Source organism: Asterias rubens, chromosome 5 (genome assembly GCF_902459465.1).
Source record: "Asterias rubens chromosome 5, eAstRub1.3, whole genome shotgun sequence".
Classification (NCBI taxonomy): Eukaryota; Metazoa; Echinodermata; class Asteroidea; order Forcipulatida; family Asteriidae; genus Asterias; species Asterias rubens.
Window position 1 is genome coordinate 19,379,325 of NC_047066.1, and position 24,825 is coordinate 19,404,149.

Sequence of the window (24,825 nt, forward strand, 5' to 3'; positions counted from 1 at the left end):
AACATTTGTGTGAGAAACAGCTCCCTCTGAAGTGACGTTAGTTTTCGAGAAAGAAATAATTTGTCACGATTTTGATTTCGAGACCTCAGATTAGAATTTGATTATAGTGTACATCATTGAAGTGAAGGTACATGATAACAAATATATTAGCAAACCAGAGGAGTAATTACACTAACAATTTAAAGACACTGGACACTATTGGTAATTGTCAAAGACCAGTCTTCTCATTTGGTGTATCTCAACATATGCATAAAATAACAAACCTGTGAAAAGTCTAACTCAATTGGTCGTCGAAGTTGGGAGATAATAATGAAAGAAAAAACACCCTTGTCACAAGTTGTGTGCTTTCGGATGCTTGATTTCAAGACCTCCAAATCTAATTCTGGATCTCGAAACCAAATTTGTTTAAAATTACTTCTTTCTTGAAAACTATGTTACTTCAGAGGGAGCCATTTCTCAAACTGTTTTATACTATAGCAAATGCTTTTGTTCCTGTACCTACAGAGAGACACAACACAGCATCACACCAAAGACTAAGAACACTGACTAACATATTATTGGCCAAAACATCATCTAGAAATATGCCATAATTGTTATTCAAACAGACTTCAAAATAATCGTTTTATAAATTGCCAAAGCATTTAATAATGACACATCCACCTGTTATGGTTGACTAAACATGTGTTTTTGTATAATGTATAAATATATATTTTATATCCAAATGTTTTTGGGTAATGATTTGAAACATTTATAGCCAATGGAAATGCAGGAGGTTCGCAAACAGTCTTAAAAAATATATGATATGTCAATAATGACATGGCACCTATTGGTTGACATTTGCTAAGAGTAAGAAATGAAATACAACCCTTGGAAAGGCATGACGAATTTAATCAGAATATTGGTCAACAGACTTCAAAAACCGACATTCGGTGATCGACTCGCTTCATTCCGAAGTTCTACAATTTTGGAAAAAGATTTGATTTTTAATCCCCAACAATTTTAATCTGAAAGCAATGTTTCTCAGATTGTGTATTTCAGTTGTCAGGTTGTAGATTATTCTTCCTGCGTGAACAACCAATGTTCGACAATTCCTCAAAAATGCAATTTGTACAACAAATAATTCCAAGTAAATGTGAAATTAGTATTTCAACGTTCTGTGCTTGCATTATACATTCCAGTAAGGCCCTTTTTTATGAATACATTTTCTAGGTAAAAATTTGTATTAAAAAAAGAAACTTTTATTTATTAAGTCTTTTTGTTTGTTGAGTTGGTGCTGCGCTTATGTAGGCTACACAAGAGTAGTTGTGGGTAGGCCTATATATTATAATTAAGTTAACTATGGTGTCCATATCACCACTATTGCTGCCCCTCCCCGAAACAGGGGGCATAAAATAATGTCTGGTGAGATAAAATAATTTGCTAAAATAATTCAAGCTGGTGCGCCCTCAAGAGGTCTGAACACGGAAGCTTAACTAATAAGGCGGCGCCCGCGTGTAAATTCGGTGAGCACATGATGGAGTCTCAGAAAATGACCAAGAAACAAGTGAAGTCGGTTATTTCTGGTATCAAACAGCAGGAAAAATTGTTCCTTGGTAGCCGGGAAAATGCCAACTCTCTGGTAGAGCTACTTAGCCTTAGGAAAGTCCAGGTAAATATAATAAGGCCCTTTTTCTTTCGTCCCCACACACTACACTACACTGTGTACACAGCACAGATCTACGTTTACGAACGTAGTCAGTACAGTAGTGCACACTAGGGCAGAGGAATTCATTATTAAGTGTTGTGCCATAAAATATAGTAAATAGAAATAGATCTTCAGAACTTTCTTTCAAATCAGATCAAGACAAAATATCAACAAAACTGTCAATCATCAAAGACACTAAAAATTAATGACCGCTTTAAATTTAATACAACCAGATCATGGAGAACTTGTTATTAAAATATTAAATCAAACAATTGTCTTACTTACTTGACTTACTTGAATCCACCGACGCCATCACACAACTGGGGAGGAGACGGTGGTTCTGGTTACTGGGGCAGACAGCTTAGATAAGCTTATGTAGAGCCCCCCGACGTTCTTTAGGAATTTATCCACATGTCCCTTGAAAATGTTCACACTTGAAGCTTCAATTGCTTTTCGAGGGAGAATGTTCCAGTAGTTGACCACTCTCTGGGTAAACCAGAACTTCCTGAGGTTGAGGTTGGATCTTGATTTGTACAGTTTAAGTTGGTGACCCTGTGCTGCACGGTTGACAAATCAAAGAAGTGTTCAGGGTTCAAGCCCTCAAGGCCCCTGAGTATCTTAAAGGTCTCGAATAGTAGTACAGTAGCGGTCCTACTACTTGCCGTCAACTCGCCGTCAACTCATTTTCGTGCAGTCAACTCATTAAATTTACATGAAAAATCTATAAAAAGGGGGCACGGAAGTGTTAAGTCTGGGCTAAACTACATATTTCTCATGGTTTTCGGTACAAATTCATTCACAAAAACGACTTTGTGTTGATAAAAAAAAAGTACCAATCATTGACATCATGGGCCAAGACTAATCATTGTGAAAAAGCAAGATGGCGGCCGACAGTTTTTTGGCTTCGAGAATTTTTTTTCACGAGAAAAAAAATCAATTTTTTTTCCGAAATATGACCTAAAACTTACGCGAATGCTCTTTGAGCTGATACTTTACAGTTCTATGCTTCTTTTGTGGATTTTAAATGTATATTGGAGGAGTTGACGGTGAGTTGACGGCGCAAGTGAGTTGACGGCGAGTTGACGGCAAGTAGTAGGACCCTACAGTAGTAATAGTAGGCCTAATACCAATGATTTGAAACTTTGCATGGTGGAAGAAGGTAAGGTTTGCTTGCGTTAACACCATGTGAAAATGAGATTTGAGAAGTGTTACTGCAAACATCACCTTATAAATATTAGTATTGGAAGCTGTTTATTAATATTTATTTCTTGCATTATTGCAGTCTGACAACAAAGACATAGTAAGTGCCGCCTTGGGGAGCCTTGTGCATGTGTTCACCACTCTGTTCAACAGAGATGCCATGACATCCAGCAAACCACAGACAAAGCCTAAGGAGGAAAGCACAGAGACCACAGAGGCCAGTCCAGAAGAGCAGTACAAGGACTGGCTTCACAAGAGATATAAAGACTGCTTGAGATGTATTTCACGCTTGATAGAAGCCTTCACAGATGCCACTGCTGTTCAGGTGAGGTTGACCGGACTGATTTTTGTATGACAAACCAATTAGTAGATAATAATCATCGAAAATATGACTGGACCACATCAGACCAGAGCCCTGTGATTTTAACGTAGGGCCAATAAAATCTAAGTGGGACAAGCTCGATGGTCTTGTGTTTTTCATTTTAATAAAATAGGCCTACTTCATTGTGTAATAACTTTTGTGAAAAAATTAATGAGATAATTACATTTTTCTATTTCCTTCCAATAGTATCGAAGTACACTTTCACATAATAATAATAATAATAATAAAGAATATTTATAGGGCGCCAAAATCCACCAAAATGAGGTGCTCAAGGCACACAGGAGGGGGAACCACACACAGCAAGGAAAAAAGACAAATAGACCAGTTACATATAGGCGAGATTAAACAAAGTGGTTTTCAACTTAACCTTGAAAGTATTGATGTTAGAAATATTGCGGATTTGTAGAGGCAAGTCATTCCAGAGTGTGGGTCCAGCATGGGAAAAATGACCTATCGCCCCCTGACTTGCTACTCTTAGTAACTTGAAGCATGCATGTATTGGAAGATCGGAGAGATCGCACAGGAGTATAAGCTTTAACCAAAGAAATGTTATATATAGGAGCAGAACCATTAATGCAATGAATGATAAGCAACAGAAGTTTGAAAGTATAAACATAAATGAAATAGATCTTTTCAGAGTGCTAGTTCAAACTCATTTTGATTATGGTCTTGTAAAACAAATTCTGGTCCAGCAAAAAATGTCGAGCTACATACAAAAGAAGCCATGCAGTCTTGTGGTCTTTTCCTAAGCCAGCAATAAAGTCCGTCAATTTCTCTCTTTCTACAAATGACAGCAAGTAAACCAAAATATTTGACATATAAATAGTTTGCGGTGCTTTGATTCTTTGGGAAAAAGATTTTTCTTCTGCTAATTTTTGCTCATTATTTGGTTACAGGAATTAGCCCTGTGTAGTTTGATGAAACTGCTGCAGGTCGAGTCCAACCATCCATTGAAGAAGAGTGTTGCAAAGCGATATGCATTCCCTGCCGATGTTCTAAATGTAAGTATATTATTTTCAGTGGTGTTTAATAAAGATGGCATTTCAGACCACAAGCCTATTACTGGCCTGGAATTAAATGTAGATCATGAAGTTGATATCCTTTCAAAAGTTTCTCTAAAACTTTCTAAAGATTTATCAATGGAAGTACCCTTAACCTAACCCTAACCCTTTTTGCTCCCTGCTGCAATGCTTAAGTATGTACTTTTCATTATACTTTTATCTATAGACGCGGTGACCTCTGACGTCACTCGAAAACCATACTATGATTCGCGCGCATACCGCTGGGCAAAACCTTTGTGTTCTGGCAGCCAGCTAGAAAGTGTATGCAATCTTACCATGACTACGCGTCTTTTTGCCCGGCGAAATATGACGTATGCAGTGTTTTGTCAACAGGGGGCGGTTTGAATGTAAACATAGGTCACATCGTCTATAGACCATTATTATGCTGTCAAACACCAATATATGACCCTCCAGGCCTGATACTTCAAGGAGGCAACAAAGGCAATTGGCTCTATGCCCACTCATCATTGCCTTGGGGCCTTTGAAATGCTCCAGTAGAAATTTATAATTTCCTCATAGGGTGCCCTTTATCAAGGAGAAAATGCTTTGGTTCCCTGCCCTTTCAAAAACGAAGTACCAGTACACAGGCCTGACCCTCCTTTTAAATTTACTTTCTGTTTAAAAACAGCATGTTGTACGGAAGCTCCTATCTAGGAGGCAAGACATGACAAAGCTCATTGCAAGATTTCAGGAATACTTGGAGTATGATGATGTCAGATTTTTCGTTCTCGCCCAGATCAAATATCACGCCACCAATTTAAATGAGGAGGTTGATAAAAAGGTAAGCATTACAAGAAGGCTCCTTTAAAGAAAGAGGCTAAAATAAAGCATAATTTTCGTTTGGCAACTCACACCTGTTATCTCCATGTAATTTCTTTTCCAAACAGTGGACTTAATTGGATAATGGCCAAAGTTTGGGCATTATTCGATTAAGTCCACTCAAACTAGTTATGCTGCTTACAGTGGGGCAGATTAAGTGCCCATTCATTAATTTTAATGACCCAAGTTATTCAATGTAAACACACCCACTCAGTTAAAAGGATTTATACTTTCAAATCAAATGGATACTCTAATTGCGCCCTTTCAACTGACATGTTGGTTTTGAGGTATAACGTTTTTATGTAGTCAGTAACAATAAAACTGAGTTCTGAGTGTTTCTGTTTCTGTTTGGTTCCAGTTTTTGCCTAATTTTTATTTTCAAAAACATAAATTGTGTTTGTGTATAGATTTTGCCTGTTTATTATGTAAATTTGAATGTTGTCAACCTTCTGGTTGTTATTATTCAGATTAAATAAACCATTAATATATAATATATTTTCTGTTTCTAAAGGACCTCGCAATGTTCTGCACCAACATGTTCGCCCTTCTAGAAAAGCTGACGATGCCAACGTCTCAGGAGGACATCACTAACTTCCTATGTAAACCTCCAGATGAAGATGCAGATGTTAAAGTTACATCCTTCAAGGTACACATGTAGATGTACCCTCAAGTAGGCCTATTCTTAAGCCTTCTCAACAACCCCTAGCCTGAACATCTGACGTCACACTTTGTGGCTTGTGAATAACGCCAGAGACCGGCCTATATTAGACAATTTTAAAAACGACTCATGTGTGGTCCTGTAGCATGCACTGCAGTTGGTTACCTCCAAGTTGTCTGTAAAAGTTGCCTCGTGCGACAAGGCCCTGAGTAATGATGTATGCTTTGGTAGAATGGGTTAAATGTATTAGGTTGTTGATGTTGTTGTAGACTTTAAACTACAAGCTTTTGTATAGTGTTTAGACATCAAGTGACTGTCTGTATTTAGATGATTTCTTGATTCAAATCAATACTAAATTGCTTAATTATACACAATATCCTCAATGTTCTTCAAATCAATGATAAATTGCTTAATTATCCACAATATCCTCCGCATTTACACTGATATTTTCCATGATTTGTTTTCTGTTCCAGGAGCATCGGAAATTATTCAGTGATTCTTGGCTTGTATTCCTTGGACTTCCTCTTCCGCCGTCTGTCTACAAGAAGACGTTGGTTATTCTCCATGATGCTGTAATGCCACATATGACCAACCCACTTCTACTGACAGACTTCCTAACGTTCTCCTACAATATTGGTCAGTATTTTCTCTTTTTGTTTGGTTTGTAACCCACACTCCTGCTCAAGGACCTCCTTACAATCTCCCTCAATTTTGGTCAGATATTAATTTGTGATATTTTCTCTTGTTGCTGTTTCTTAAAGACACTGGACACCTTTGGTAATTGTCAAAGACCAGTCTTCTCACTTTGTGTATCTCAAAGTTGAACCTGTTTTTGTTCATTATCTGCTGTTTTTCAGGAGGTGCAGTTAGTCTGTTGGCTCTCAATGGATTGTTTGTCCTCATCAGTCAGCACAATTTGTAAGTTTCAGCATCTTTGCAAATTTCTGTGTATTACACACATGTATAACTTTAATTGTCCTACATTTTCCAGTGAGTTGACCAACCATTTGAAGCCATTTGATGTCAACTTTGGCTTGTCGTGGCCGAAGTGGCACACTGGACTCAAGCTCTGGTGCTTTTCATCAGAGTGTTGTTTGAGTCCCAGTCTTAACCCAAACCACACTATCCTGTCTTTGTATTTTTATGTTTCACCAATCAGTGCTATACATTGCCAAAACAGAAATTGACAAAGGGTTGCAGTGGCCAAAATTCAAGTTCGAATTGAGCACAGCTAGTGGCTTCTCCAGTTAACCACTCTCATTGAAGTACTTTAGGCAATGGCTCTACTCTCTATGTGAGGATGTGTGTACCTAAAAATGCTACTGTTGTGGCATATTGAGGTATGGGTTGGTTGTCTCAAGAAATATGCTGATGAACCTGTAGTAGGATGGTTATTTGCATATTGAAACCAACAGCTAGCTATTGTAACCTTCAAACCACCTGACTGTTTTTTGTTTTCGCTGTGTGTTTTCCCAAATCTTAAACTCCTTTTTAGGGAATATCCGCAGTTCTACAAGAAGCTGTATGCATTGTTTGAACCAAGCATCTTCCATGTCAAGTTCCGAGCTCGATTTTTTCACCTTGCAGATTTATTCCTCAGCTCAACGTAAGTATTTCTTTTGCAACTCGATCAATACCTACTATGTTCAGTTTAACGTCTTATATGGCATATCCGAAATCTTTGCATTGCTGATTTGTATTTATACTGTTTCTGTTGTATATTTGTTTTCTGTTGCACTGTATATTTTACACCAGTAGCTGTGCTAATAACCTTCATACTTACCATTTGAATATTTGCCTTCTATATTTCATGCATTACCCGTGGTAAACCTTACAAATTGCTCGTTTTTATATCCTGTTGTAACATTTGCACTGTGTATTTGACACTGTGTATTATGAATCACTTGACATTTGCATTGTATTTTGCATATAACCCGTGGTGAACCTTACAAATTGGTTATTTTTATGTATGCATCAATTGTATATTTTGCTTTATGTACACGATCCGTTAACTGTCAAAATAATTCTGTTATCTGTGCATTGATCATATTTTGTATGTACATGTTTGTTGCATTACCCATGATGGTAAACCTTGCAATTTGTTTTTTGCACAAATTGTATATTTTGTACTCAATGGGGCAACTGTTGTTATATGTGCATTAGTCATATATATTGCATTAATGATTATGTACCCATGGTTACTGTACAAATTTGCTGTTGTTTTATTTGTATCATTTTGCACATTTTCATTTTACACATTTATTTGTTATTGCTGCCCTACATTTACACATTTTAACAAAGTTTGTCAATTAGATTCAAATTATGAGTAGTTCACAGTAATACATAGTAACTTAGGATATGAACAAATTGAAAGTTCACAATGATTTAGATAGTTACAGATATTAAGAAGTTTAAGGTAGGACAACAATTAGGTTAAGGTGAAGCAGAGGCTTTTGTGCCTTATATTAACCTTATTGTGAATTGTAGGCCTATTATTTACCTGTGACAATGCATATAATTTGGCTCTTGTAGTTTTACATTGTGTATTTTTACACTTTAAACCAGCTGTAAGACTGCAAAATACAAACATTTGCATCATACCAAATTAATAATGTGGTAACAAGAATATAACTTATATAATTTTGTCTAGGTATTTACCAGCTTATTTGGTGGCTGCCTGCGCAAAACGTCTTTCTCGTCTAGCCCTCACAGCGCCCCCTGCTGGTCTGATGATGGTCATTCCCTTTGTCTGTAACCTACTTTTGAGACACAGGAGCTGTCGGGTTTTGATTCAGCGAACAGACGGTCCCTCAGGTAAATTATTACATTCTTTTGTTCATTTATTAATTATAAATTGCCTTATGCTCAGTGATGGACATAGTGGTTGGCTATGCCGTGCGGGTGTTGCTTGTTCACATTTGTAGAGCGTGCTTAGCCTGACCTCTTGTCTTGATCAGTCACACCTATGAAGGCGTGACCTGGGGAAAGTAAAATCCAGGTCGCGTATCGTGGTGTGTCATGGTGTAGCGAATAAGAGAGCACTGGATTTAAACTCTGGTGTTTCTGATTAGCAGAATGTTGGTTCGAGTCCCAGTTGTGACACCTGTGTCCTTAAGCAAGCCACTTAACCATGATGCTTTGTCCTTTGAATGGGAGGTAAAGCCGTTGGTCCCATGTGTTGTGTAACGCACCTAAAAGATCTCAGTGCACTTGTTCAAGAGAGAGCGGGTTCGCTCGGTGTTCCTGGTTTGACTGGCAGCATATTGTGCCACAGCACCTTGTTAACCATTTTATAGTGCTTCGAAAAGGAGTGGGTCTCTTAATTCAAAACATAGTCCCACAAACTTTGCAGGAGCGTCACTGAGTGACGGATATTCACCCTATATAAGAAAACCACTATTTTTATTATCATACTGTCCAGTTTCAAGTTGTATTAAATCCGGTGTTTAATTCTTGTCTTAGAAATTGCGGATGATCCATACATAATGGATGAGACAGACCCAGCAAAGAGCAAGGCTTTAGAAAGCTCCCTCTGGGAGTTGGAAACCCTCAAGTCACACTACCACCCCGGGGTCGCTACAGCTGCTTCCAAGATTGACAAACCCTTCCCTAAAGTAGAATGGGAGATCTCAGAGTACCTGGAGCTTTCTACAAGTGAGGTAGGTTGCACCATTGCATTTATAGGGTTATCATGACTAATTTGTCCACAGTATGTGATTGTTGGAATGAATGTATGTTTGCATAACTTAACCGTACACTTCTCTGCATAATTTTCGAAAGGGGAAGTTTCTCATAAACAACGTTTCTGTCTGAACTTTTTTCCCAGTTTGTATGTTATGAGTTATGATCTTTGTTTCCCTGCCTACTTAAATAAATTTTGTAAATCTTTTTTTCTGCAACCTCCACCAACACATCTCAATGTTGTGTTTCTTATAAATGTTCTTTTAATTTTGTCTTCTCATCAGATGATTGACTGGGTGGTGAAGAAAAAGATGAAAACGGCTCACATGGAATTTGAGCCTCCGAAAGGACTCATTGGCAAAAAAGACGACACTTCAAACTTCTTTGCTTACGACTAAAAGCAGTCAAGAAGAAATTGGCTACAATATATAAAAACTTAACACTCTTCCTCACGGAGCATAAAAGGTTTATTACCCTGATCATAGGGCTACCTACTTCATTCTTTCAAGAACTATCTCGGGATCAAGTATGCAGCCTGTGCTTCAATAACCTTACTTATGGCGATCAGAAGGGTCCGATTACTGAGAAGCCTTCCACACTGTTCTGTCTAAGAAAGAAATCAGTCGACCCAAGTTGTCGCGTTGCCGCATGTTTGAGTCGGGCTCTATGTCTGACACGCCACACAACTCTATCCTGCATACAGCTGATTAGCTCCTCCTTAGATATAGAAGAGTTTGCGGTAACACCATGTAATAACAATCTCTAAATGAGTTGGGGTGGTTCTGAAAAGAACTGTTGGATTAACTCCAACGGTTCTTTTCAGAACCATCCCAACTCATTTTAGAGATTGTTATTACATTAACTCCAATGGTTCTTTTCAGAACCACCCCAACTCATTTAGAGATTGTTATTACATGGTGTTACCGCAAACTCTTCTATATCTTATTTCCACCATGCAAAGTTTCAAATCCTACTTAGCTCCTCCTTGTTGATTACTCCGGCGTCTTCAATCAGGGTCTTGAGCAGGGTCAGAGTCTGTCTAACCTGCAGTTATTTATTGCCTGTTTAATTATATGTAGGAGTAAGGTGTCATCCTTCATAGAACCACCACTAGGCTCTCATTTACCCCCAGGTGAATAAAAACAATTATATTTTGGGGGTCAGTCTATGACAACAGTGTCACATGACTGGGATTCAAACCCAGGTGTCCTGCAGATAGACAAATTTAGTTGGCTAACCCGAATGGATATTAATTTGGAAATTCAATGCGCGAAAAAAATGACACATTATGTACACAGACTCTTCACTGTAGAGGACCCTCAACATGATTTCCCTATGCTTGTACTTTTCCCTGTATGCAGTTTTAATATGTATTAGCATACTCATCATCGCACCCAATAAGATACCAAGCTATTTCCCCTGTCTTTTGGTAAGTGTAGATGCCTCGAATGGTGCAAAAGCAAGATGAATGTATCATTCTTCTAGCAAAAAGATGATAATTCATGGAAGGATTTGATAATAAATTTTCTAAACCGAATGGGTTATTTTGTTTGAAGATTGTTTTGTTTTGTGTGGTCTGTAACCTTACTCATTAATTATACACCAGAAATTTGATTTGATAAAAGCAGACTAAAAAAACCTAACCGTCGATCTAGTCTGCAAGTCTAGAGAGTACTCAAATTTGTGACTAGTTAAAGTGCAAGAGTTTGTTTTCTTTTCACCTTAAAGCATTATACCTACTGGGACCAAAGCTCTTCATGCAAATGATGATAATGCATGCAGGAAAGGGTTTGATAATAGGCCTAATAAGTAAGTCGTTAATTTGTTTAAAGATTTGTTTTGTTTTGGTTTATGGTTCACCTTGCTCATAATGCTACAGATACTTGGTTAATAATACTTTTTTTTTAGTTGAATGGTAACAAATGAACTGATCAGCAACACTAATTCTGGCCTGGAAGTTTGTTGCAGTAACATGTGCTCGTTAATTAACAATAATATTAATGAAAACATTAATTTGTCTAGTTATTTTTATCTTTGATGGCGCAAGCGTTTTCTCCACTGTTCATACTTCGCCAACAGAGGGGGCGATACAAATTGCCACATTTTTAGACGGATACCCAAAAACAGGTGGAGTTGTAACGTTAATTGATTGGTTGAGAACATTGGGTGCCTGTTTTCAATTATAAGGAGCTTTTTGCTGCACAAAATCTACGTCGTCGGCTAGAGTTATCTTGCAAAAATGGTCGTAAAAGAGACAGTTCGAGGGCTGGATGAGTGCAATGCTGTAATAGAGAAATATCAAGGGAAGGTTCCTCTGTTTATCCTCTTCTCTGGTGACAAAGATGCTGCCGGGACGAGCTGGTGTTCCGATTGTGTTGACGGTGAGCATTTTTTATTTATTCGATGTCAATCATGATTGAGTCAATGAGATGCACAATGCTGCAGTGGTGGTTGGAATATAAATAAAGAGCAAAAAGGGAACCCGTTTTACTCAAAAAATGAGACACTTATTTGGGTAAAAAATAGTGAAAAAGGGTAGTGGAAGGATGGACCATTTCTTTCTACCTCCATGACATATGACTTGAATAGGAGTCAAAACGTATGAGATGTAAGTTGTAATTTTGAGATAAATAAAAAAAAACTCATTACTTTCCAAAACTACAGTCCGCCAGTACTCAGGACTACCACATCCTCAACAAGTAGTTTTGGCACTGTCTAATCGTGACTAAGTTAGGTAGATACAGTTTTTGTTGGTGGTGGCTCTTGGTTGTGAAAAATCACACAAACAAGATTTTGCAAAACATACTTAGTAGTTAGTGTGACTGTGAGCATTAACAAATAACAGAACAATGTACTTTGCTATTCTTTCCTCAGCTGAACCGGTTGTATTATCCTGCCTGGAATCGGCCCCTGAAGACACGGTCTTCATTTATTGCTCAGTTGGAGATCGACAGTTGTAAGTAAACAAATATTTGAGAATTTTATTGCTGTAATTGTTGATTAATTCACATTACTGATCTATGCTTTTATTTATAAAGTTGACGGACTAGAACCTGGTTTATACTTCCTGCGAATGTGAATGCAAAGCAAATTTGTTGTCATAATAACTCTATTTTCTCTGCAAATGTTTTGCAAGAGTTGAGCAGCGGTCAACTTTGATTTTTTAACTGTTCTCAACAGTACAATGCCATGTCAAAAATGCTTGGCAAGAGTCTCTGCTCATGAAAATTGACCTGCACCAAATTGTACACTTTCCATTACCACTTTCCATTACAACATTTTGTTTAACCATATTTATATTGTCCAGATATACTTCATCTTACAGGTTTTGTTTTTCAAATTCTTTCCTATTCCATTTGTTGTTTTCAACTATAAACTAATTCTAGATCTTTGTTTTTCTTACAGCTGGAAAAATTCTGAAAATGGCTTTCGGACAAACAACAAGCTAAAGTTAACTTCAATACCCACACTACTCAAATGGGGATCGGTAAGTATTATGTGTACAGATATTGAAGGGGCACAGCAATGTTTTCTCTCTGTTGGTACGGAAACCTCCATGAGGCAGGGGCATGCATGCAACTTTTCAGCTGATCAGCTGGGATTTCCTCTTTTTTTTTTTTTTTACAAAAGTTAAGTGTCGGCTTGGCCATTTCCTCTTTTTGTAAGAAAGTTTCATTTCTGATGAGGGAAACGCAAATTTGTATTGGAACAGTGCAAAGGGCACCACTGCAAAACACAGGGCAATTGCTGTGGGCAGGACACCATGGGTTATTTTAAGGCCTGCAGTTTATACTAGATTTAAATTTAAAACTTTCAGTCATTCATACTGCTGTATCAAGAGTAATATTTTATTCCATCGTTTCTTTTGTTTCCAGTCGAGGCGGTTGGTTGAAGAAGATTGCAAGAAAGCGGACCTTGTCAAGATGTTGTTTGAAGATGATGATTAATTATGGAGTAGTTATACCATGAGACAGTTCCTGTTTGGTGGATACCTCTGACCATGTAGGTAGTGCTCTGACTAGAACTGGCTAAACTGATTGACTATAATTAAATGAATATAGATCCAGTTATAATGTATGCATGTACTAGTTAGATATGCACAGTCAACCTGATGACCTACAACCAATGGGACAATAGGGCACCTAGTTGGGTGAAGGTCCCCAACCGGAAAGTTCGCACAAGGGACAATAGGAGGTCCTCAATTGCAGGTGTTTATAATGCGTGTGGTTATGTGTGTGTGGCTGGAATCCCAAATTTCCAAAGATATTATTCCCAAAACACCTAACCCCCAGCTGCATAGCAAGGGGAGGGGGTACCCTGGGGTGCATATCTCCTCCCACCACACAATTTTCCAGTGTCCCCAGGTCACCCCCCATCCCCCCCAAAAAAAGATTGTGTAGTGCCTTCAAAAACGAGACAATTTTTTCCCCCGAAGTGCACTTCATGACCCTCATCTTTGAAAAACTTTACCCCTGCGCCCCCACTGAGATGCAATGCCTCGCCTACGCCAGTGCTAACCCCCATCCCTTCGCATTTAAGCAATCCCAGACTCAACCCTGTTCTACCAAGATCTATTATGTAGAGCTGTACATTTAATGTTGATAACATTGTTTTCAAGCCTAACTGTAGTAAAGAATTTAGGAATTGAAGTGTACTACAAGCATGAGTACTGCATGTATCTTTAAATTTAACTTTAATTAGAGCTGGCATTCCATATCGTGGCCAGCTCTGGCCAGCTACATTAAAATCAAGGTATTTAAAAAGAGAAAAACAATGACCAGAACCATCCAGATCCTTCCAGTTCTAGCCAGTTCTTGCCAGAATTGAAGAGTTACGTGTGCACAGACAGATCTGTGGTGTAGTACCTTCATGACAATTGAGATCTAGGCAGTTTTAGCCAGGAGGGAGAACTTGTAGAACTGGTTTTAGCCAGTTTGATCAGAATTGCAATACATGTAATATCTTGTGATTGATTTTCAAGTGATGAGACTTCTATAAAGAGGATGTGTAATTTTGCCTTAATAAGTGTTGTATAGTCTAGGTCATCAAGACCGTACTAGTTCATAGAGGTTTGGCTTGTAAAGTCAGACCAACAGCTAAAAAAAAACATGATGCACTGTAGCTTTTTATGATACTTTATACCCTAACACTGCATGCATTAAAAAATTAGCTATTAGAAGATCTTATACACTTAGTAATTCCTTCCATTTCTTGTTGCTTTTGTTTGTGCTTACAGAGATAGATCTTTTTCTTTTTCGAACCTTAAAGGTGCACAATGTATATGCAACTCATTATGTACTTATGTTACTTTGTTTTCATTTGTTGTAGCACAGGTCTTAAGGTCTTAGTATGACATTCGTTAAAATTTTATCCAGATAATCGTGTTTTAGATAAAACTACAAAATAAAAATATATTCTGATTTACAATCGAAACAAGAACTGAGTTTGAGTGACAATTTATTTGCAGAGAGCATGACATTTTACTATAAATATGTTTTGAGGCAGTTGGTACTAGTATTATCAAGTTTACACCAAGTAAAGCTTTCTGACCATGACTAATCATGTAGCAAACCTCTAAAGGCAGCTTGTATACTTTTGGTAATTTTCAAACACCTTTATTCTCACGTGTATCCCAATAAATGCATACAAAAATATCAAACTTGTGAAATTTGGGGCTCAGTTGGACATCAAAAGTTGAAAGAAAACAATGAAATTAATAAAAACACCCTTTGTGAATTATGTGCTTTCAGATGACTGAGAAAGGCTTTGTATGCATTAAGCCATTCAATTATGTTCTAGACAGACTAACTTTACACTGTCATAATAGTTTGTCATTTGCACCATCACAGTTTAAACTAATTAATATCTTAAGACACACTAGTTAGTTATTCTTAATAATGAACTTATATTCTGCACACTAATGAAGGTGGAGGGTTATTGCTGTCTTCGGGGAGTAGACAACATTTCCCCCCCCCCTTGCCCGCCTCCCTAAAAAATCGCAATAGTGCTCACATAAAAGAAAGACAAAAAGAGAGAAAACAACAAATTGTTTATAATGTGTGAACGATGACCGGGATTGCTTTGCTACCGTGGCAAACAAAAAATTTCATTATGGGATGCTTGGCTTTGCCCCCCCCCCCCCCCCCCCACCAAATAAAATAATTGCCGATTACGGTCGTCCGTGCACGTACATGATATACCCGCGATGCCAAGACCCCCCCCCCCCCCCACGATGCCAATGCCTCCGCTTCTGCTCAAAGTTTCACGGACAACATTTTCGTGACCGTAGAACACTAAATTCCTTCCGCGCACTGGTGAAAAAAAGTGCGCCTCTACTGAGAAAACATCGGAAAGCGAAGGACCAACACAATTAAGTTTTCCCAAGTTATTTTATTTGGGTTACTTTTGAAGAAATAAATCTTCCTTTTTATTAAAAATCTACATTTGTTTACTTTTTTAAAGAAAATAAACGCCTCGCGTAGAAATAATAATCTTGAGTAAACGGTCCACCAAGGCATTTTCTTTGTTTTTCATTTGGTGTAATTATCACACGTTAGAACGGATGGAATAACCTTGCGACTCCTTCGGATTTCGCTATCCTAATTTACGGCAATTTTTCACAATTTTGCCAAATTTTGTCAAGCCATGGACTAAAGTGGACGCCTTAAATGATATAGACCAAATATAAACTGTTTGAAGCTGGAACTGGACGAGTAAAATGGCTGAATTTCGGAAGTGAAAATGCTGCACCATCTCACTTTTTCGCCCGAGTGCGTCCGCCAATCGCCACATTGCCGGGAGAAAGTGAGACCATACAGCCTTGGGCGAAGGCACTGGCTGCAGCTGGGCGACGGAAGTTGTGCTGAAACTTGGAACAAATTTTGTGCAACAAGAGAAACAGTTTTACTCCTGGCAGGAGGACATGGTCAAGCCTGACTAGGAGGGGGTGAGTCACCACAAAACGGTTCTTTTTAGAACCACCAGTAGTGTCGGTATATTTTTTTTACTGCAAATAATTATTAGGGGGGACAAGCACATGTTTAGCTATGATGTGTTGGAAACCCTTGTTTAATTTGTCAAAAACACTTTTCAAACTGTTGTAAGGATTCGCAACCAAATTTCTCTCAAACTGTATTTTTCATTCATGCTCGTATGTGGGTGAAATGATAAAAAAGATGAAGTAAAATGCTCGTGGGAAAAGCATTTGTTTAGCAAAGAGTTGTTTTCTCAAAAAAAAAAAAAAAAAAGCACCAAGCGAAAACTCTTTGTGACAATGACAATTGTTTGTATTCATTTGCAAGGTTTCGCACTAAAGTTATTGGATGAACTGCCTAAACTTATCTGGGGTCAAAAAGGAGGGCAATACATAATGCAATTAGACAGATTCGAAAGATAATTTAAAAGATGGGTAAAACGGAGGGTAAAAAACTAAACGGATACTGTCATTTTATAAAACTTGTGAAAATTGTGTTGAACTGTTAATTAGCATTATTACAAGAGGTATACTTTGCTCAACGTGTGTACTATCCATATAATTATGCTTAATAATAATTTGTTGCCATGTTAGAATCATTGTAGGATACATTTGTGTTTAATTCTAACACAAGTTGTAGCCATATATAGCCTGAATTGGAATGTGGTATCCATACTCGGCTATTGTTGAACTCGCAGTGCCAAACGTGTCACTCGCAACTGAACAATGATGCGGAAAGGTCGTGACCGGTTGTATGTCAATAGCTTCCATCAAACACACGCACTTCGCTCGGAACTGATGTAACTCATTGCATCATCAAAAGAAATAGTAATACAATTCTCAAAGGAGACGAGAAGAGGAAGAAAACTCCATTGATCTTCAACGCACTGTAACCGGTTATAGGTTCTATTGAATTAACTTTAAATGACTTTGGGAGACAGCTAACTTTATAGAACATTTTAGTTTGTTGTACGCAATGCGATGCAAAGGCAAAATTCAACACCAACATTACAGACCCAAACAATCCACCACACGAACATTGTTAGTTATACACACTGGACTTTAAATATAAATAAATGCTCCTAAGGGAAGTTTTGACAACTGAAAAAATAGTCCTTTTTGAAAGTTGTAGAAAGCAGTAATGGAAAGGAAACAAGTTAATTGGTGCTTAGCCCGATTAGCTTTTTTTATATTATATATAACTCAAGTTCCAAGTAGTATAGGCCTAGAGTGAATGATTGAGATAACAATTGGATGAACGTGTGCCTCCTGGAGAGGGAATGAATGTTTGCTAAATGAGTGGATTAACACCTCTGTGTTGTGAAATAAAACAACAGAACAAAAATTAATTAAGTAGAACTATGAAGTAAATTAAATTAAAACAAATTAGGCTGACAGTTTTTAGTATATTCTTTTATAAAAAATGCTCTCCTTGTACGGGTGTCCTTACAACCAAGTTCATGCTACCTTTCGTGGATTCATGAAACCTACATCATCTTTCTTTGTTTGAGATCATTAATGAACAGTATCCTTGTTCTGTGATCATGTCTCATTTATATCCTCACATAAGGATATTTTTAAGTGTGATTCAGGTATCCACCTGTTTTCAGGGTGTGAGGTATAATAATGTGTTTTCGTACATAAAGTTGAGAATTTTTGACAGTGGAATTGTATTGAATTTGTCAAGAGATGAAGTATTGTTTCTTAACTTTGTTGGTCCGCCATTGATGTCTTGAGGTCACGGAGACTCAGATGGAAATTTCTCTTTCCGCGCTTTGTTTTATAAACATAACTTTCTTCTTGTGTTGATTCTTTGAAATGTCTCTATTTGCCACAAAGTTATTCTCTTAGAGAAACTTTGGTGGTCTGCCATTGATGTATTGGGGTCATGAAGACACAGTTGTTGTTTTCTCTGTCTGCTCTTTGGCTTTATCAACATCTTTCTTCTGGTGTTGATTATTACATTGACATTTTCCAAGTCTGTATTTGCCACCAATTCTTTTGTTTGGAGAGAATGGTAGCATCATTTTTTAGTGATCCCTGCTCTTGTAAAGTCCACATTCAAAGGATTTTGATAAAAAGGTAGGTAAACACATGAATCTGGTTTACAGAAAAAGAAAATTTCTGCCACAATACTAAATCTCCTGCTTAGTTTGTTAATGTGTATATTGGCAATACTGGCAAGTTTAAGTAGGTTACAAGTTAGTAAATAAATCACTCTAAGGTGGTTATTAGGATACTCTGTGTCAATTCAAGACAGCTTTCTTTTGCTGTCACTCTCACCTAGGGAGGTTCTACCAACGGTCCCCCTCCAAACCTTTCTTCTTATTTCCTCATCTCAGAGAATCTCTCTGCCTGTGAACCTTAATCACTTTTTCTCAGACAAACCAAGGACAATTTTTTGTGTCAGGGATAAAACTTTTAAGGTAAGTGTCTGTACATGTATACAATGTAAGACATATTTACAACTTCTTATGTCTTTAATGGTTATGATTGTTGTAAGTAGTTAAAAATAATAAGGTATATTAGTAAGTATGGTAATTAGTAAGTATAGTCTATTGATTAACTATTGTTTATTTTGTACTATATAGGCTTTCATTTCGTTTTTGTTTTTGTAAGAAAGTTTATTTGCTGATATGTCAGCTTAGAAACCCATTCTTCTTATAATAATTTTGTTTTCTATGTGATATCTCTGACTCTGGAAATGGATCTCTTTTTCTATATACACTTTCATGACAATCTGTTTTGTCAGCAGCTCAAGGTAAGTTTCTGTACATGTATGGGTATGGTTACCATGTCAGAAATATTAATTACTACTTGTTCTGTCTTACATTCTGGTAACATAGGTGTGCTCTGAGTGTATAAAACCTTTATAGGGGTTTATATTTTGTGTAGTTAATAAGGTTCAAATTTATTAGTATTAGCACGATAAATGAGTAAGTGTAGTCTGTTACAATTATTTTGTTTTTATTGTAAGGCGCTTAATTAATTTTTAGTATGGAAAATGCGCGGTATATTATTATTTGTATTAGTCTGTGGTGCAAATTATTGGGTTTTTAAATGTCCCCCTTTGGATACTTTTCCTTTCAACCCACCCCATTTGTCTCTTGTCTATGATACAATTTCTTTTGGCTATCATGCCATCTTGGAAACCAGTTCCTTTGTCTTATCTTTCAACAATTCTCTTATCTATCATGGACTCTGGATCTCTTTGTTTAAAGATGCAGTCCCCATCCCATGAGAATCTATTTGGTATGGGATGACCAAAGGTAAGTTTCAGTATGTGTAGGTATGTTTGCAGTGTCAGACATATTTACAACTTGGTATGTCTTACTGTCTTAGGTGTATTTTGTGTATAAGTTTAGTGGTAGACAATTTTAAAAGTAAGTAGTTAATATAATAATGTAGAAGTATATCAGTAAGCGTGTTAAATGAGTATGTGTAGTCTACGGTGTAAATTATTGGGATTTTGATTTGTTTTTTTCTTTAGACACCTTTTCTTCACATTCACATGTCCTCTTGTCTTGTCCTTATTACGAGACATATTCTCCTTATCATACATTTCTTATCTTATAAATATCCCTTCTCCTCTCTATCTATGGACTCTGAATCTGCAGTCCCCATCTCATGACAACTTGTTTTTGTAAGGGAAGGTAAGTGATGTATATGTATGGGTTCACACTGTCTCACACTCTGGTAATATTGTAGATTATACAGAATAAGTGCAATCGGTAATATTTGTTAGTGGTCAAAATACAAGTATATTAACACCAAGTATATCAAGCGTGATAAATGAATAAGTGTAGTATATAGAAATTTTTTTTGTTTCTTTACTTATCTATTCTTTTATTTATGACCCACTACCCTTTTCATCCATTTCTTTTGGCCCCAAACGGTCGGTGTAAGACACTCAGTTTCTTTGGGTTGTCACCTCACGGTATCCTCAGCTACATTCGCCATCTATTTTCATACTTTCCTTAAAAAGTCAATACAAGGTTCTGCTCTCTTTGACTCTCCCTATACTGCCCCATTGTGCAGTAACACATGCTTGTTCTTTCAAAGGCAAGTAGGTACACCTGTCAGTTGCCACATCTAGTAATAGTAGCAATGACAGCATTGTTCCCTCTGGCGATACTGTATGGGTGCCTTTAGTAAAGGTCATACAATCATGTAGTAATTGCTCTGTGTGTATGTAACAAGTTAGTAGGCTGTTTAGGAGGAACTATGTGCATCATGAAGATTACATTTTGTTTTCTACTATTTATCTGGTTATCTTTTCAACCTAATGTATCAGCAAGTGACCTTCCTCTCACTTAAGTGTCTATTTTGGTTGTTCGGTCTTAAAGCACAAAACCTCTCCTGTGCTTGTAAAACCCATCTTGGGATGAGAATTAAGAAAGGAAATAGATGGTGCACAATCTATTTTCGCTCTCAATTCAGATTCCTTTCTTCTGCTACCCTTTTTCTCCTTTCATTTCCTTGGCCTTGTCATGAATCAGGTAAGTGTATGCGAATAAGGAAGAAAGCTTACAAAAACACATTAATTTGATGATTAAGGAAACAGAGGATAAAGTAAACATTTTTGAGAGTGCTCGTGTCAAAAAGAGACAAGTAGGCTGCACAATACTTGGATGTGATCAAGGGAGATACGTGGAAACGGCAACGGATATAGGAAGTTGTCAATTCTGTCAGGACCACGACTTTGGAAGAGCCCTGCATTACACTGCTTTCTTTAAAAAAACAAAAAATTAATAGAGACATTAAATATTTAATGTATGTATAACTACATTAGTTCGCACTTAATTAATTTTTTGATTTAAAGTTAATTAATTAAATAACTGATGAGTGAATTAAAGAGCATGTGAATTAATGGATGGGAGATGGATGCATAGGTTGCTGCTATAAAATGGAACTTGAGTTAATTAATTGAACTAAAATTGAATATAGGGCCTAGTTAAATAAAATCTAGGTAAATGAAATTTGTTTCACCAAACATAAAACTCCTAAACAAACATTCATGCAAGTTACAACAGCAAACGCATCGCATTGCTAATGCGTAGCTTTGGGTACGATGAAGCCCTCGCGTGTTCAAAGATGGAAACTGAGACGAGGTTGTCATTTCTTAATGATGTACCAAAAACATTAACTGACTCTGGATACTGATAAAAATGTCAGAAATCTTCAGGCTGTGACACCACGCTCAACAAAGATATCTCCAACATCAGTGCCAGTCAACCACGCTCATGTATGTTTTTTCGCCACTTCCACCACGAAATCATCATTGCAAGTTTTTCTGCAAAACCCATCGAGGACCAATTAAGCTGCGCCCATCACAAACACCCAGAAAGCACCAATGTGGACGCGACTTTTAACCACGCCCGTCAAAGTTAACCAACGTTGTCAATGTGAATGCGTCAATTAACCATTGCTCACCCAAGACAACCAAGAAAGCATCGATGTCATGTGTTCATATGTGGCTGTATCTTTTAAACACACCCTGAAGAGAAAGGATGGACAAAAAAACATTAATGTGACTTTATCATAGCTATAACTTTTCAGTGGAGTAAACAATGGCTAAACAAAAGTAATGTTGGGTCAAAGATAACAGACACATAAACAGTTCATGTAAAAAAATTTTAAACTATAGTTTTGTATAAAGTTGGTGTTATTACACAACTTGGTATGCACCTTTGCAATACAGTCTTCAAGATCCTGGTCATAACTTTAATGTAGTAAATAACTATTGTATTAATGTTGCTGTAGGCCAAGAATAATTTATGTGTAGAGTTTACAACTCTTTATAGCTATTGAGTCACCACAGGCGCAATGTTTGTTATCGACAAAGAACGTATAATAACGTCGAGGGCGCACTCATCACTCGGAAACAGCTTAATTTCCAAAGGAGGAAACATTTTGTATGTGAACAAATAATGAACAACTTCGGAAGTAAAGAGGAGCGTTTTGAACATTGAGAACAGTCTTCCATTCCGCTGAGAACATTTTAATTCTATGGTTTAAATTATATCAAATTACAACACATTGTATAACACGCAAAAGCATTTACACTTTTAAACTGAGAAAAACAATAATTTTTATTTATTAATAAACTGTTTTATTTTTCTTTAAGTAAACTGAAATCTGAAACATGTATGAAGTGAAGGGCGGGAATGTGAATGTGTCAGTATAAACTGTATAAAATAGCAAAAAACAACTATTCCGTAAAAGAACAAATAAATAAGTTTATTTTATAAATGGCTCTATGGAAAATACCATTCCATAGGTTCTGAAATGGTCTCTTTGATGCTGAAACATGGTGGTAGAAAGATATCTTCAAAAGCTTCTTTGCTCTAACCAACCTGAGGAGAAGATGATGAAACTGTCAGGTTGGCGTATGTGGTCTTTCCTCGCCTTCCACCTCTAAGAGCCTGGTTCGAATCACGCCATGGGCACTACTTGGATTAGGTTTTCAGTCCCTACCTGACTGCTTGGGTTTTCAATTGACTCATTCTCTGGGGTTTCCCGCCCTTGGTGTAAAACTGAAACGCTTCCTTTTCCTTGTCTTTATTTCTTGGGTCACTGGCATTCACTTTTCTGAAAGTCCTTTGATTCAAAACCACTGAAAAAAAGAAAAGAAACGAAAGTCTAAAGGAATTTATGGAGATTTCTTCAACTGCTCTTGCATGTCTGCTCAACTGTGAATACATTGAGCGGTGTGATGTGTCTATTTATTTAGATATGCCTAGTATTTCATAAGGCTAATATCAGTTTCTAATATTATAACGTATTTCAAAGAGTATGTATCAACGAAACAATACTACAAAATAACTTGAGGGTGCGAGAAGTGTGAATGTTTGGTTGGCTCGATCGATGGGTAATGTTTACTGCTTTCAATAAACTGTCCATTAGTAGTTGTTTTTAAACCAATACTCTAAGATCATTCATTCAAACATAATTTCATATAAAACACAATTCATCGTCAACACGCGTGCCAAGCGAATAGTTACAGGATAAACGAACAATGAAGATCAACCATTAGCTATGTCTTCACGGAGCAATTTTGTCAATGAGGAATTACTAGGCGGATTTAAACTTCAAGAAAATCAGCAATGTGCGCAAATGGATATAGCTTGTACTTCTTTGCTTCAAACTCAAGACATTGATAATTTTACTGTTATGTATACCTCTGTGGATCTACGAATAAACCTCACTGGATATACCGCACTGGGTTACCTCACTGGATATACCTTACTGGATATACCTCAATGGATATACCTCAATGGATATACCTCACCGGATATACCTTACTGGATTAACCTAAATGGATATACCTAAATGGATATACCTCACTGTGGATATACCTCACTGGAAACCTAAATGGATATACCTCACTGGATATACCTCACTGGATCTACCACAATTGATACACCTAACTGGATATACCTCACTGGACCGTAGCTCAATAGATATACCTCACTGGATATACCTCAATGGATATACCTCACTCTATATACATCACTGGGTATACCTTACTGGATTTACCTCAATGGATATACCTCACTGGATATTGTACCTCAATGGATATACCTCACTGGATAAACATCACTGGGTCTACCTCAATTGATACACCTTACTGGATATACCTCAATAGATCATATACCTCAATGGATATACCTCAATGGATATACCTCACTGGATATACCTCACTGTACAAAGGGTCCATACCTCGCTGCAAGTACCCTATCCTCAAGCAGAGGTTGACCACATCGGCCACAATCTATGAAACCTCCAAGTCTTTATTGAGAAAGAGTATAAACAAATCAAGACAAATGTTATGTAAAGGGTTGTCATTACATACTTTTATAAATGTATAAGAAAATACTTATATAATTGTATTTTTGTTATAGTTTAAATGGCTTATTCCAAACAACAGGTGAACTACAAGACATTATTATTGGAAGTGAGCAATTTCTTACATCAAAACATTTACAATGAGGAAAACAGCAAACTAATCTTCGAACAAGCTGGAAGTGACATACACACCAGGACACTGTTGCAAGTGAACAGTTTTTAGAGTGAACATTTTGACTCTCTATATATAGAAAGCAGCAAAGTTTACAAGGAAAATGACAAGGACAATACATTTCGAATTGTATCCACCATCCGAGCAAGCTAGACCACCAAGCGCATTGCCAACAATTTTATTTTAAAATTACACACTTTTTCGTTTGAAACAGTCATGCAAACGTTAACAAAAACGAATACAACATCTAAATTGTCTTTGATAAATTTTATAAGAAGTTTAGTATGAACGCGTGTTAGACATCAGATGAATGAAAAGAGATGGGTTTCCGTGTGTTAAGTGTGTTA

The 24,825-nt window shown here is 37.1% G+C and overlaps 2 protein-coding genes across 3 annotated transcripts; both read left to right on the forward strand.

The window, feature by feature from the left end:
- Window positions 1–1,467: 1,467 nt before the first annotated feature.
- LOC117290517 (nucleolar complex protein 4 homolog) lies at window positions 1,468–10,263 on the forward strand. Of its 2 annotated transcripts, none has more exons than XM_033771943.1 (11): window positions 1,468–1,648; window positions 2,967–3,209; window positions 4,163–4,267; window positions 4,956–5,108; window positions 5,658–5,792; window positions 6,278–6,440; window positions 6,662–6,722; window positions 7,300–7,410; window positions 8,455–8,618; window positions 9,267–9,463; window positions 9,770–10,263. In XM_033771943.1, exons 1-11 carry the CDS (start codon window positions 1,511–1,513, stop codon window positions 9,881–9,883), a joined length of 1,584 nt encoding a protein of 527 aa, XP_033627834.1. In that variant the 5' UTR covers window positions 1,468–1,510; the 3' UTR covers window positions 9,884–10,263. The 2 variants fall into 2 exon arrangements, with proteins under 2 accessions (XP_033627834.1, XP_033627835.1); XM_033771944.1 differs by lacking the exon at window positions 1,468–1,648 and adding an exon at window positions 1,753–1,797.
- Window positions 10,264–11,670: 1,407 nt separating this feature from the next.
- Window positions 11,671–14,918, forward strand: LOC117289865 (thioredoxin domain-containing protein 17-like). Its single transcript, XM_033771047.1, has 4 exons — window positions 11,671–11,866; window positions 12,360–12,441; window positions 12,891–12,972; window positions 13,361–14,918. The coding sequence occupies exons 1-4, from the start codon at window positions 11,725–11,727 to the stop codon at window positions 13,430–13,432; spliced, it is 378 nt and encodes a 125-aa protein (XP_033626938.1). The 5' UTR covers window positions 11,671–11,724; the 3' UTR covers window positions 13,433–14,918.
- The last annotated feature ends 9,907 nt before the right edge of the window (window positions 14,919–24,825 follow it).

What these genes read in the sequence shown, in the direction of transcription:
- LOC117290517 (XM_033771943.1), top strand. Translation starts at nt 1,511, where the DNA reads ATGATGGAGTCTCAGAAAATGACCAAGAAACAAGTGAAGTCGGTTATT. An exon ending in ATGAGGAGGTTGATAAAAAG is followed by an intron (nt 5,109 to 5,657) that starts GTAAGCATTACA and finishes CTGTTTCTAAAG; the next exon opens with GACCTCGCAATGTTCTGCAC. An exon ending in GATTTATTCCTCAGCTCAAC is followed by an intron (nt 7,411 to 8,454) that starts GTAAGTATTTCT and finishes AATTTTGTCTAG; the next exon opens with GTATTTACCAGCTTATTTGG.
- LOC117289865 (XM_033771047.1), top strand. Translation starts at nt 11,725, where the DNA reads ATGGTCGTAAAAGAGACAGTTCGAGGGCTGGATGAGTGCAATGCTGTA. An exon ending in TCAGTTGGAGATCGACAGTT is followed by an intron (nt 12,442 to 12,890) that starts GTAAGTAAACAA and finishes TTTTTCTTACAG; the next exon opens with CTGGAAAAATTCTGAAAATG. An exon ending in CACTACTCAAATGGGGATCG is followed by an intron (nt 12,973 to 13,360) that starts GTAAGTATTATG and finishes TTTTGTTTCCAG; the next exon opens with TCGAGGCGGTTGGTTGAAGA.